At 42.5% G+C, this 15,158-nt stretch overlaps 1 protein-coding gene across 1 annotated transcript in view; it reads right to left on the bottom strand.

Annotated features, from left to right (window-relative positions):
- The window catches only part of insrb (insulin receptor b), a 78,268-nt gene extending 64,898 nt beyond the window's left edge, over positions 1–13,370 (bottom strand). Inside the window, exon 1 of the mRNA XM_069699104.1 lies at positions 12,678–13,370. Coding sequence (XP_069555205.1) covers positions 12,678–12,771 — 94 coding nt within the window. The 5' untranslated portion in view covers positions 12,772–13,370. The remainder of the gene's footprint in view (positions 1–12,677) is intronic.
- Positions 13,371–15,158: the final 1,788 nt, after the last annotated feature.

The following is a 15,158-nucleotide window of genomic DNA, read 5'->3' as shown; positions in this document are numbered from 1 at the left end:
TTTATTCCTTTCCTGGGGTTTCACAATAAAAGTACCCATTTCCAATGAACACGTGACAGCATGTATAACTTATCATAGGCCATTACCTGATCAAATGGATATATATATTCCCAAACAGAATAAACTAGTGCCTTTTAACTTCACACTTGATTCCCAGCCTTTTCTCCGTTTCTCCTTCTCCTAGTGCCATTCAGACTGTTGAGAAGGAAATACTGTCAAGGAATTTAAAACACAGGGCCACTGATGCCAGCTGTATCTGCATAATAACATAATACCTGTTATGACTGTAATGCACTTATCCATTCAGTCTTTTCCCTTTATTTCCATGACACAATTGCAACCAGCGTGTCTAGAAAATAATTGGACAGCTGGTAATACACAAGCCGGAAAACAAAAATCCAAAATATTCTGGCCACGCCTCACAAAAATAGCAAAAACCAGGTGGTGCTCCAAACAAATAAAAAAGCATGTTTGGAGGGGGGAGGGGAGGGAGGAGGGCATTCCTGACATAGTCAAGCATTTTGGAGTAGACAGACAGAGGACCGTGAAACAGGAGCAGGTAATCAACTGCAGGCTGGACTCTGCTGAAGATACAGTACAAGACAGACAGACAGACACAGACACAGACAGACAGACACAGACACACACACACACACACACACACACACACACACACACACACACACACACACACACAGAGAGAGAGAGAGAGTGAGTAATACAAAAAACATCTGATGTTCCTTTTCATCTTCCCACGTTAGCGAGCGGAGCACAGCGCAGCGTCTTGGTGTGGTGAGCCTCGACCCAAGAGGGAGGCAGCCAGGGCTCGGTTACCCTGCTTGACTTGCAGCCACACGGCAGCAGCTGCAGGGCCCGGCCCCACCAACGCTGCGACCCACATAACCAGAGCTACACATGAGGCTGGAGGAGCTACGCCTGCCTGATGGCTCTGCCAAATCTGCTCCTTCCATCCCGTATGGCTAGCTTTCTTCTTCCAGATCTGCCCGCCTCTATGGTTGAAAAGTGGCTGTGGCGCTACATTTCGGATCTTAACCGGCTTCCTGTAGGACTGAAGTTTGTGATTTATCCACTCGGCATTAAGAAAGAATGAAGGTTTAGACGTACTCGGGCAAGAAAAGAAAAGTACAGTCATTGTGGTTAAACTGCTGCCCTTGCTGTGTCTCCACATGGTAACATGCCTTTTTCTAAATGTTGTAGTTTTACTATCCGGCTCTAACAGTTTTGCGGTTTAGAGGTATTCCCTGTGTGGGGAATGGATGAGTGAGCTCATCCCGAGCATGGCAAATCCTATCGATTTGACCGGATTGCTGCATGGCCGCCAACTCCGAGCAAGCACCTGAATCCAACACTTGATGCAAGTACAGAAAACACCCAGAAAGGAGGAAATCATTTGAATCTAACTGCCTTGAAATTGAACTCGGATTGTTTGTTTGTGTACGTATGAATGTGTCTGCATGTGAGCCTCAGACTATAGAGAGGAGTGAGGAGACAAATTAACAAGCCGGGGAGATGTGAAAGCAAGAAGGAAAGAAAAGGAAAACGAAGGCAGAGTTTGAGCAAACAGCGAGACAGACAGAGGGATTTGATGTTTGGGGAGTTGACAAACTAAGATGGAAAAGAAGGAGAAGCGGAGGCTGGAGGGATGGAGAGCAGAGGGGCCAGGTCAGTTTAATGGCCCGTTTGTCTGCACTGTTAGACCACCAGCCCTCACTGGCTGCTGCAGGACACACACACACACACACACACACACACACACACACACACACACACACACACACACACACACACACACACACACACACACACACACACACACACACACAGCCGCCCTGCTTCCTTCTTTCCATATCTCTCCCTCCCTCCACCTTTTCCATTGCTCAGGCCTGGACCTGGAGCCTCCTTCCATTCACCAAACCACAATCGTGCCATAAATCTGCAGAAATGTGTTTTCACCACCCTCCGCCTTTGAACACCAGTTTCTTATTGATCTGATATGACTGCACATGAAGCAGCAGTGTACTGCAAACATGATCAATAAACACTCAGACCTGGGGTTTTGACTATGGACAAATACCCCTCCCTATGTTGTTGTTGTTATTTCTCTCTCTCTCTCTCTCTCTCTCTCTCTCTCTCTCACACACACACACACACACACACACACACACACACACACACACACAGCAGATGGATGGATATCACACCAGTACATTTATTCATAAAACTTTCTCAGTATATTAAATATTGTTCCTATTTTAGAACTATTTTAGTGACCAACAATATGATAGTTAGTCAGTGTTAAATCAAATGCAGAATTTTGTACAATCATGCTGATTGTTTTGTTCAGTGTTGTTCTAACCTGAAATTGATTTCACATGCCTTGTAGTTCAGAGAGTTTCTCATTTTCTTGTCTAAGAATGATTTTAACAGCCCTGCATGTTGGTTATTGCTAATGATTTTCAAAACTGGAAATACAGATGCAGAGTTATGAATCATTTTATATCTAAAATGCATATAGTTTTAAGTATCATGCAATTGTGAGCAGCAATGAGTCATGTAATCATCTATACACTCCTCATAGCTGGTTGATTGATCTGGTGCAAATCTGAGTGAGCTCAAGTTATTAGCTCTAACTTTTTTTTCCATGTTTGACAAAAGCTGCCCTCAGCCACTGGTGTGTACTGGGCTTAGTGGCTTTATTATTACATGTGTGACTGCCAAGGATTAACGAAAGGTTGCTGGTCAGCAGATCAAATTTGTCTTCACAGCTGAAATGCAGAAACATACCAGTTAACAGTTAATTTAAAAAAAAAAAAGCCCTAATAAAATAATACAAGCATGTGTTCTGTAATGAAAAGATTACATTTACTGCCTGGCTAGTGGTTTTGTGAGGCATGGCCAGACTCTCACTCTGGTTTTATGGCTGCAGTGAGTGAAGTGGTGCAGAGGTGGACTGAAACTACAGTAGGTCTGAGAAGGAGGGAGCTTTGTACCCCTTCTGTAGGTGGGGCAGGTGGTTTCCATCTCCTTCTATCTGCTGGTGAGGATGCAGTGATGAGTGTGTGTGTGTGTGTGTGTGTGTGTGTGTGTGTGTGTGTGTGTGTGCGCTATAAGTTGTTGGAGGATATGAGGAAGGCTGCAGTCTCGAGCAGGACAACCGTGGGTGTCTGTGATTAGTAAGCACTGACCATGCAAAATTGATGAGTAAACCACAGGTCACAAGTATGTGAATCAATAAAATCACTTCAGTTACTGCAGTTAGTGTAGAGAGATTCGAGCAGTACAGTGGAGCTGGACTCTGCCTCTCACCAGTTATTGACAGACTGTTGGTGGGTTACTCCCACTAACTACAGGCTGATTGGCGAGAGGTCTTGACTTGATTACAGGTGTTAAGGCTGATTTTTATTACACAGGAAAACAATCACGACAGATTAGGGTTTGTTAATAGAGGACACCTATCTGGGGTCAAACAAGGGACAATCAAGACACATTTGTACTGCAAGTAGCAACATTCAATAAAATCAATCAACAGCAGCTCAATAGACAACATTAAAGATCGCCTCCGGGCATTGATTAAACCCCTACATACTCATCTGTCCATCAAAATTATATATTTATTTTATAAACATTAAAATACATTTTATTTATCCATTTTATTTTCTAAAAATAAAAAACACCCTAATGCCTTAAAGTGGCTTACATAAAACCATAGCCTTGATTCAGTACATGTGGATCTATATGTTAGTAGTTCCTGCTTCCACTCACCCCTTCGCCATTCACCTGCAGCTCCAACTGACAGTTTGATGATATAAAAAGCTCTACCATGCAAGTTGACATGGTTGGTTCGTTAGGTGTGTGATGTATGAAACCCTGGCTGTCTGAATCGGTGGTGTTTACTGCTTATTTTGCTCATTGTGTCGTGTAGCATATTAAAAAAATAAAAAAAAAACACCACGTGGACAAGGTTAAGAAGTGGATTCTCACAGGAGGCAGTCTTTAAGACAAAACTGATTATTCATCACACACTAAAATAGAGAAATGCATTAAGTGCAGTGAGGCTAGAAGTGTCTTTAGACAGGGGAGGTGGGGGAGCGCTGAAGCCAACTGCCAGCACAGCCAGTGCTGTCACCATAGTAACCTATCTCATTCTAGTTCATCAGGACAAAAACAGACCCCCCCCCCACACACACACACACACACACACACACACACACACACACACACACACACACACACACACACACACACCCCACAAACACACACAGTCGCTGAACGCATTACATGTACAAGCATGAGTGCTCATAAAAAGATGCACAAACACATACAGACACACAGCGCAGCAAATACAACATAATCAGAGAGGGCCATGTGACTGGGTGCTGTTGTTCACGATGTGCAGGTGTACATGTTGAGCATCATTTAGGCCCAGCTGGAGCAAGCAGGCTTAATGAGAAGAGAGAAAACAAAAACGTGGAGGGAGAGAGGTGTCAGATGGATGGTGTTCACACCTTTAAGAGGTTTGAAAGAGGAGGCTTTCCCACACCATAGAGCGGGATTAGCAGGTGGGTATGTGTGTTTGTGCGTGTGTGTGTGTGTGTGTGTGTGTGTGTGTGTGTGTGTGTGTGTGTGTGTGTGTGTGTTAGTGGAAGGCAGGTCCGCAGGCTGTGCGCATCTGCAGTGTAAAAGAAAAACAAATCAGTAGATGACAGTGAACCCTCTTACCGCTGAACGTAGAAGCCAATGAAGGTGGGAGGGCGAAAGAGAGTAGAGACGGAGCTTCAGGGTAAGAAATACAGCCACGAGTGGCAAGGCACGGCCACAGGAGGGGGGGCCGGCGTGTGTGTGTGTGTGTGTGGGAGGGGGGGGGGGGATTTGCTATGGTGCATTCATATTTCACCTGTCACATTTAGCTGCATAAAAAAATATGTAATACATTAAACTATATATGCTACATTTTTATACAGGGTCATTTCTCTCCCTGTGTTTCATGCATTTTTCCTGACTTTCAAACTAAATTTTCCAGGTGCCCATTATGCATTGCTATGTGAAGCTAGGCTCATTCATTGAATTGCTTTATGTAGAAATGCCTGCTGATTAGTACATTTATTAATTTCTCTAATTTGACCAGATTTAACAAACCTACAAGCTGTTAATAAAAAAGCGTGGCTGAAACTGTGTGACAGTTGCTTGAAATTATAAAAACATAATGTGTGAATTATTTACTGTTCAATCAGCTAATGTCCCTGATTGATTTCTACATGACGTATTCATCATCTGTAGCCAATATTCCCTTATTTTACAGCTTGAATCGGTCCATTCTTCAGTTCAGTGATCAATATTGTCCCCGTGTATGTGTGCATGCATGCGCGCGTGTGTGTGTGTGTGTGTGTGTGTGTGTGTGTGTGGTTGTAATTAACTGCTAACGGGCTCACTGGGCAGTGTGTCAAAGGTCCACCTCTCAGTCATATGACAATCCTCAAAATAAATTTCACCCAGCAGGTTCAGTTAAGACAGCCTCTTGAGCCCAACAAACACACATGCACCCGTGCACCCAGTGCCCTCACACACTCAGACACATGATATAGATACAAAGAGAGCATCTATCGTTGCGCTCATACAGTGCTATGCAAAAAAATGCAGACATCCCCTGAGTTTTCGCAACACTGGTGAAGCCCGTGTTGAAAGAAAATAGAAAGAAAGGTCTATTTTTATGAAATTCAATTAATTAACAGCATATATTTGGCTGAAAGGCAGAATAATCATAATTTTAATGGTAATTAGTGTTCAAACCGTGTAATTACTACAAGAGAGTTATGAAATTAAATATAAATCACCAAGTCTTCATGGCACAGCTGACACATTTCATTTGAACTTTATTATCTACATCAGCGTAGAGTATATTTTATTACTTCATCCTATATAATGTATTCTAAAGATCTGTTAAAAAAAACTCAAGCGGTGTTTTCAAAGCACCGTCTTCACCAATGACTTACAAAGACTCTAGATTCATCTACCACACGCCCTGTAGAGTTGCTCAGTCCTCTGGCACAGCTTTCCAGCAGCAACAGTACAGAGACATTCTAGATGTGTATATGTTTTCATCCTGGATTGCATAACTACATAGAGTATGTGTAGATATTTTGGAAAAGTAAAATTTTTCACAAGACCAAGATGGACATTTTAACTTGATCAGTTTTGGACAGCATCTTTGCAGAAAGCTGCATTTTTTTTTTTGCTGGGAAATGACAACAGCCGTGACCTCAGACCGTTTCTGGTCCGGCCTGCAAAATACCCCCAAAAGATCCCCGTGTTGATCCCGGCATTACAGGGCCGGCTCAACGTGGATTTTACAGTGTGAAGTCACCAACGGTTAAAATAGGGCAGATTCAAACAGCAACAAGGACTATCAAATCAGATTGTTGCAGCATGGCGTAACGGCCCTGTCTGTGTGTTAGTCTGTGTGTGTGTGTGTGTGTGTGTGTGTGTGTGTGTGTGTGTGTGTGTGTGTGTGTGTGTGTGTGTGTGTGTGTGTGTGTGTGTGTTTCCCGCACCCCATCCTTCCCCTCCCAACTGGACCACATTTCTGTGCAGTGAGCAGAGGTTTACATAAACAGTCACAGTGCTCTATCTAGGAATGGGAGCTGGAGAGGAGGGCATCAGCTCAGCCCTGTGTTTAAAAACAACAGCTCTAACTGTTCACTAAACTGACGCATATATTTCAGACTGAAATCACATTGTGTTGCACAGGAGGAACTCATCTGCTCACAGCGGTCTCAGGACGGCTTGTCAATCGAGAGACAAATCATTTGTGTTTTATAATTGTGAGTGCTTCCTCTTCATCTTCCAGATGTCTGATAGGAAAACTAGAGCTGAGGTCAGAGTACACAATGTAAAGTTTCTGTCGTATGGAGTTTGTTGCATCTTTTAAGTGGCTTCATATTCTTTGTTTAAAGTTGACACTAATGTGCATAAATTATCTTTAAGTTTAATATACATTCACAATCAATGAGTACCTTAACTCAAGTACTATATTCAAGTACAATTTTAAAAAATAGTTTTATTTTAGTATTTTCAGTTGATACTATTTCATTCTTCCACTCAGAGGAAAATATTGTACTTTCTACTCCACTAAATGTAATTTCCAACCTGTTTGTCTGCTGCTATATTACAAACAGCAGTGTAGTTGGGGTCACATTTCAGATGTCTATAAGTTATTAACAGCTCCACCCAAGAGTGAATTTTTTTTTTCCTCTAAACTTCTCACATGGTTTCATTTTAATAAATCTTGAAAAGATCCGATATCTTACCAAAAATCTAGTTTAGATAAAAACTCCACAAACTGAAAACAGATTTGTGGATCAGCACTTTCCTCTCCAGGTAATCATCTGACGACCCCTCACACTTATCTGCTGTCCCAGTTGGGATACAAAGTAGTTCAAACTCGCTCCACCAGCAGCAGTTACAACAGTAACATGCTGCTCACACACAAATTTGATGTCACATATAATAATATACCAACCAGAGGGACCAAACCAAGACTTTTACTTTAATATTTTAAATATATTTTGTTGCCATTACTTAAGTAGGATTATTTATGCAGGATTTGTACTTGTAATGGAGTATTTCTGACTCTGTTATAATGAAATTTTTCCTTTGGTAAAGCATCTGAATACTTCTACCAGTAATAACTAAGTTATTTGCACAGTTTAACCTTCAACAAAACAGATGCTCGTCACTGGTATAAACTTGTTTATAGACTTAAAAAAAAAAAAAAAAAAATAAAATCAAGTAAGAGGAAATGTGGGAAATAACCGGTTTAAAGTTATCAGTAACCCCCTAACTGACATGTTATGCCTCAAAACTAGACTTCAAATCTTCAAGAGAGTCTAACAATGTGTGTGAGTTAGTAAGCATGCTGGTGTCAAAACCCTTCTGAGGGAGAACTTCCCTCCTGCCCCTTTAACTGGGTTTATATCTGTTAGTTGAAAACATTAATAATTATCATCTTTGCCATTGAATAGGTGGAAATTAAAAATCCTCAGCCTTTTCACATTATTATAAAATGTTAACATAGCACTGAAGTGTTTGTTGAAAGCAGACAAAGCGAAACAGACAAGCAAACACGCTACAGAAATGTAGTAATTTGCTTGTCGGCCGACCCGAGTCAACGGGCCGACCCGAGTCAACGGGTCAGGTTGTGTTTTTTTTTTTATCCACGACTTTACTGCTGTTGAAAAAGACTGCCTGGAACAGACGCACATACACACAAGCGCAAACAAGACGAAAAAAAAAAAAAAAAACATTTGGCAAGGAGAGGTTGAATGGGATACTTGGAAAGATAAGAGCAGTGGAGGAAGCACTTAGGGAAGGCACCCCAACAGTTAATTTCCTCTTGCAGTACATATTGCCTTCCTGGCCAACACACACAATGCAATACACAGCTGCTGGAGCCTCAGTTCATGACCCCCATTGTCTGATGCCTGTGTGAACACGGACTACCCAAATATACAATGGCAATTTGCAATCAGCTGTAGGGCTGCATTGTTAAAGATGATTCTGCGTGTAGCCGATTAAAAATACAGTACAGAGTGTGCTGAAGGCAAAGCACGAGAAGAGCAGATAATTTTTTTTTTTTAAAAACGAATAATGAAGCAAACAGAGAAGAACAACGACGCTACAGTAGAAAATCATCCAGAACCCATTCTGAATGTTTCAAACACTGCAACGGTTATTAACAGTCAAACCAATATTATACAGATTTCATTATATTTTACACCTTTGTGAGAGTTTTTCAGATGTGAGGATGTTCTTTCCTTTAGAGTAAAATTATTATCTTTGTGATTTTATAGTCGATCTGACAAAACTGTTTGAAGACATCACCTTAGTCTTTGGGAAACAAAGATGGGCATTTTCTAATTTTCCTGAATTTTGGCACAAACAATCAATTGAGTGTGAAAACAATAGTCATATCAGAATACAGACATTTTAAAAATGTTAATTTGCAAACAGTGCCTCTGTTTTCAGTCTGTTATCTGATTTTTCAAATAAATAGATAAAATAATCTTTTCGAAAATGACTGATTACTTCTTTTCTGTTCACTATGGCTGCAAATAATTATTTTCATTAAAGATTTATCTGTTGATTATATTTTCCAATAACTAATTAGCTGTTGGTTCTGTAAAATATCAGGAACTGGTGAGAAATGTTGAGCCTAAAATGTATTTTTTTGTCCTAACAAACAGTCCACAACCAAAATATATTGTGTTTATATCAGGAAGGACTGAAGGAAACATAAAATATTCACATTTAAAAGCTGGAATACATTTTTTTTTTGTTAAAAAAACGACTCAAAACGATTATCAAAATAGTTGGCGATTAATTTTCTGTCCATCATGAATCATTGCAGCTCTGTTGTTTGCCAACCATCACACAGACAGAATATAATTCCCTTCGACGTGTCTTGAAATGAAGTAATGGTTCAGCAGAGGATGCTCACTCCGCTTTACACGGTGTCATTCTTCACCTCCACCTCATTCATTGTTTTCATGTATCAGGACCACCTCCTAATGCAATTTGTCTGTTTGATGAATTGGATGTGTGGTGGGTCAAGGGGCCACTCAGGGCTCAGGGGCTAGTGCTAACAGGCAGCCCACTCGTGAGCCTGCCGATCGAGTACACACTGTTCTCATGCATGGCCACCTCCTCTAGACACACACAGTCTCTCACCGAAACACACACACACACATAGATATATAGAAAACATACATTGCCCGGAAGTGGGCAGGTCAGGAGCTGAGAGTTGAGATCCTGCAGACAGCACAGAGTTACTGGGGAGCATACCGATATATATATATACACACACACACACACACACACACACACACACACACACACACACACACACACACACACACACACACACACACACACACACACACACACACACACACACACAGGCAGGCACGCACACACACACACACACACACACAGGCACCTACATGGTGGGCCACTTCAAAGACATTCCACAACATGCACAGCATTGTCAGAAAATGCCAATGTGCACTTCAGTGAAGAGTGCCTGAGTATCCAAATGGGATACAGACAAACTCACACAAATGGAGGGCAACTCTTCTCGCCTTGATTTTATAACTCCACATGTTTCTCCATCAGCAGAGCAGGCAGAGTGACTATTCGACTGCTCCTCCTGAACAAATGCTGTGGACGTTGGATTCAGATGGTCAGAGAGGGAGATTCATGAGGCGATCTGTGTGACAGCGCTGCTTAAAGGAGCATATATACTGCAGAAAGCATACGTAATAACGCATGCATACACACATGCACGCTACCAACCAAGCTGCGCTTACAAGACTGAAAGGAGAAAGGCTCCCAAGTTGCACAACCTGTTTTTCACGAGTTCGACCAGGAGACAGCTCAGCGGTTACTTCAGAAAACATTTTGCTGATAACAAACAGTCCAATTAAAGTCATTATATTTTGTGGAGTGCAGTCAGCGGATCACAGCCACGGCAGTTTTATATCAATACTCCCTCTCCGTTTCCCATGGCTGAGGCTGAGACGTCAGGCAGCATGTGGATTCAGAATGAAACAGTCCAAGTATTTTGGTTGTTACACCCCACCCCCCCTTTGGCGTAAACATCTCAAAAGTTCCAAATATGGTCACTTCCCAGAGTACTGAGGAACCAGAAGCAGCCAATGACATGTACCCCACTCCCTGAGAGACAGAAAAAAGGAAAGGAAGGAGGGGTCCCAGCAGCCCAGTCTCATAAGACTCCCTTTCAGGGGCCTCTGTTCTGTCTGCATACATGACCTGTGTAGAGTAGTCAGATTATTTCCTTTGAACCTGGCCACTGGGAGACATTTTTAAGTAATACAACCAATTACCGTCATTACTAAATTCAAGACAAGAAACAGCAAGCGCCACTTTATGAATGGTTTCTTTAAGGTGATTTGTTCCCACATTTTAAACTGGTGTACCTGTTCATGTACAGAAAGACGTTATAAGCTTGTGCAACACACCATCTAAAACACTGAACATAAGTCTTACAGGGAGAAGTGTGGACCAAAGGTTAGACCGCTAAAAAAAACAGAGTTCCCGTCATTCTGTTTGTACAATGAATTTGTTTTACATAGAGACATTCGTCCATTTAAACTGAGACAACACAACACGGTATTATCTACCTAAAGTAATATGGGTGCTTTTGACTTATGTGAGTGTGAACGGCAATCACATGGAGGAGTGGGGAAGGGGGGCAGACAAACAGAAACAGCAGAGTCAAAGTGTCCCATATGGATAGCAAATGTGCTATTTGCAATGAGTGTGTCAGTGTGAGGAGGAGCAACGTTACATTCCTTTAACAACACAAATGAATAAAGAGAATATGTGCATATATCAGTAGCTGCATTGGGGGCAAAACCGTTGGAAAATCCAATATCAAGCATCCCTGTATCAAGTTGAAAATTGAATTATAATAGGGTAAAACATTTAATACAAAATTAAGTCAATTTTGCTGCCTATGACATAGGTGGTCAATCTGAAATTTCGTATATCAGCCCATAGAGATGTGTCTGACTGTTCGTTGACATTATTCCGCCGATTGAAAGCAGGCCATCCTGAACAATATCCCAACAGCAGCCTGCAGTAAACGCACCATCTGATAAACACAACTCCCTGGTCCACTGATATCATTATTAAGACGAGGTCATTAGGAGGCCGTTTAGAGCGGGATCGTTACCTCCAGCCCTCTCAGTGTCTTCTAGCAAACGCATCACGGGACTTTAAAAGATAACGCGCCGTTATATTGTTACAATCAAGCCTCTAATTGATTGATTAAAAACACAAACGGGGACAGAACAACACGCATCCTCCGGTGAGGAAGACGCCCGCACCTCGCTCCGATCTGGAGCCAAAAGCGCAATGTAGGCTAATCCACCACACGAAGAGACGTCTTAGCGTCGGCGGCTAATTTGTTTACATTCAGGCTGCTGCAGCAGCAGCGCCGCGCGCATGTGTGTGTGTGTTGTTGTTGTTGTTGTTGTTGGTGCGAGTCTGTCGCCATGAGAGGCCTAGCTCCGCTCACAGGGCCGATCCTGCTGCTCCCAGTTTAGACTCGCTGCAGCAGACCACCCTCGTCCAGTTACAGCGACTAATCTGGCCCTGGGGCTGACGCATCCAGCACAGGCCGCTCACAAAAAGATGTACCTTTAAGAGGCAGCGCGAGAGGGCGGGCATATTCCTCAATAACTTTACGGAGGAATATCAATTATTAGCGCGCGGCCACGCATACGCAACAACGGAAATTACAAGCCCCTTAATTGGAGCCGCGCAAGAGTCTGAGCATGCGCCAAAAATAAAAATAAAAACAATAACATAATCCTGCTTCTTCCTCTTTCCCCATAATATTATTCGGGACTTCAAGCGACCTAAAATGTGTCTTATTTGTTACCCCGTTGAAGTCGGAAACATATTCACGAGAAATATTTATACTTTAGGCGATTTATAAGGCTGTAACGCAAATTTGACATCACGATAAACGTGAATCAGTATATGCAGTATGTTAGGTGGCATTTAGAGCAGTTATAAATTTTTAAAAAAAGTAACTTGGTTGACAAACATGCGTTGATTCAAAAAGCAATACTTACTTTCTCCGTTGATTAGTCCACACTGGCATATAATGCAGGTGCAGATGATAAAAAACACCATTTGTGCTCGCATCTTCAGCGTCAGCCGCCTCATTTTGACGGCAGGATAAGTTGTGCTCTCCTCTTGAAGGTTCTCCAAAATGAAATGTTAATTCGAGAGTAAACAACTTAAGGTCCAATAACTGATTGAAGGTTGCCCCCCCTGTAAACCGGGGGCTGGAGGGGGCGGGGGGTAAGAAGCGGATGATTATCTCCCCCCAGATAAGTTTGTGATGTGTGTGGGGAAGATGCAGGCCATTAAATAACGTGATCTTGGGTTCTGGCAACACATGTGCGAGTAAAAATCTTCATTTTTCCATAAATGAAGGCGACAGTCCACGTTCATCTGTTTGGTTTTGGTGCTTCGCTGAATTAAGAGGAAAATAATAATAACAATAATAATAATAATAATAATGGTAACGCACGCAGGAAGCTATTTGGGAGGTCCCCGAAGAAGGTGCGCTGGCCCCGGGCTCATTTCTCTGTAGCGCACCGCTGCAGTCAGTGAAGAAAGAGCCACTTCGAAAACAAACTGTTTCTTCTGCACCGCGTTTACAAACACGGCGAGTCCTCCTGCAGACACGGGCTGAAGTTGGGAGACACGGCAGGAGTTGGCAGCTCCGTCCTCAGAAAGTCTTTATATCCCCCACCACCACCACCACCACCACCACCACCCCCTGTTTTCCTCGTATCTTCTCACGAGCACATCCCAGGAAGGAAGCTCCTCGGAGCCGCTACGTGCAGGAAAAAAAAAAAAAAAAAACCCAAGCAGCTTTCCCCACAACGACCTTCCTCTGAACTCCTTCACCCCCGCTGCTGACCACCGCGCCGCGCACGAATGAACACTCATAAAAGGGGGAGAGAAAAAAAAAACGCAGAGAAAGAAATCAGGAAAACTTGGGAGGCAAACGCTACTCCTTTCCCCATTCACCCGCGAGGAGGGGGAAACGACGGGGGGAAGAAAAAAAAAAAAATGTCCGTATTTCACCTGCACGTTGCTGCGAAGTGAGGAAACTCTCCCACCACGCCGCTCGTCTCTTCTCTCAGATTAGCTGCTGGGGAGGAGGAGGGGAAAAAAAAAAAAACACAGCTAACGTTAGCGAGCTAATCCAAAACAAACGAGGTTTCAGTGTCGGTGGAGTTAAAAATTAAAAAAAAAAAAAAAAAACACACACACATACACATACACACACACACACACGCGCGCGCGCGCGTAAAGTGAGTATCCCGTCTCCGATAGTCCCAAAAGGACGAGGTAAACAAACAAGAAAAAAGACTTTAACACCAAAAAAAAAAAAAAGACGGGTCAAGTTGTTAAAAAAAAAAAAAAAAAAACTTGGATTCCCGTTCCGTTTAGCGGTCGCTCTCCCTTCAGGTTCCCCTCTTTCCGTCTCTCTTTCTGCGAGTCTCTCCACCAGTAAACAAGTCCTGCCAGTCACTTCAGCTGGGGGTTCTCGGTCTGCGGGGAAACACGGAGCGCGCAGCCGCCGAAAAGCTCCAGCGCCGGGGTCCGGATCTGGACCGTCTGAGGCGGCGCTGCTCTTTGTCAGGGAGGGGAGGAAGGTGAACTCACTTGCAACACCTGAAAATAACATTTAAAAATAAATAAAAAATAAAAATGGAGTAATATCAGTTGAAACATGGAGAATTACATGTTAAATCCACTACTATATTATACTAATAGGCTATAATATAACATAGCTAATATAATACTCATACTCACCACGGTCTATTACTGCTGTTATTTAAGTTTGGACAAAATAATATAAACACAGGAGCCCCGAGGTTTTTAGTGCTGCAACATTTATTTAATCATTTGATCTATTTATTATTTAATTTATAAAATAGTGGAAAAAAATACACAATATGATTTATCATCCAAAGTTACAATGTGTACTATCATATGTGGCCAAAAAAAATTTAAAAATTTTAAAAAAATCCTCATATTTGAGAAAATGCAATCTGAGACTGATTGTAATTTGTTCAATTTGAGTTGATTTAAATATATAACATTTGCTGAGCAGCCGCAGCAGCGCGCTCTGTGGCCACATATGGTAATTACAGGACTGGTGCTTGCACGAGGGGGTAAACCCATGAGACATCGCTCAGGTCCACTCACTGTGGCCACACCTATTCTAGATGAGGTTATGGACGCTATTGAAGTCCTTTTCTAAAAGTAAGAAAGAAACAAAGACAATGATATGGGCATGCTGGAAAAAGCCAGAGAGAAGGCCAAGACCTGCTCCTCCCTGTGCTGTGTTTCAGTTCCCAGTCAGTTGTGTCCAAAGGGGTGCTGACTAGGGGAACTGTGCGGAGTTGGTCGGAAGGAGAGCCAGACCGTATTTCAGTATCTGACATCTGAAGTCCTGGAGCTGGGTGGAAATGCTGCCCGTGATAACAAGAAGAAGCCCAAGACCATCCCCGGTCTACTACAGTTACCCA

The sequence above is a fragment of the Brachyistius frenatus genome, unplaced genomic scaffold (assembly GCF_029030835.1).
Source record: "Brachyistius frenatus isolate BFR_SWC_R1_liver_20210118 unplaced genomic scaffold, ASM2903083v1 Contig_29, whole genome shotgun sequence".
In the NCBI taxonomy this organism is placed as follows: domain Eukaryota; kingdom Metazoa; phylum Chordata; class Actinopteri; family Embiotocidae; genus Brachyistius; species Brachyistius frenatus.
Note: the sequence above shows the minus strand (reverse complement) of the source record. Positions and strands in the feature narration are given on the sequence as shown.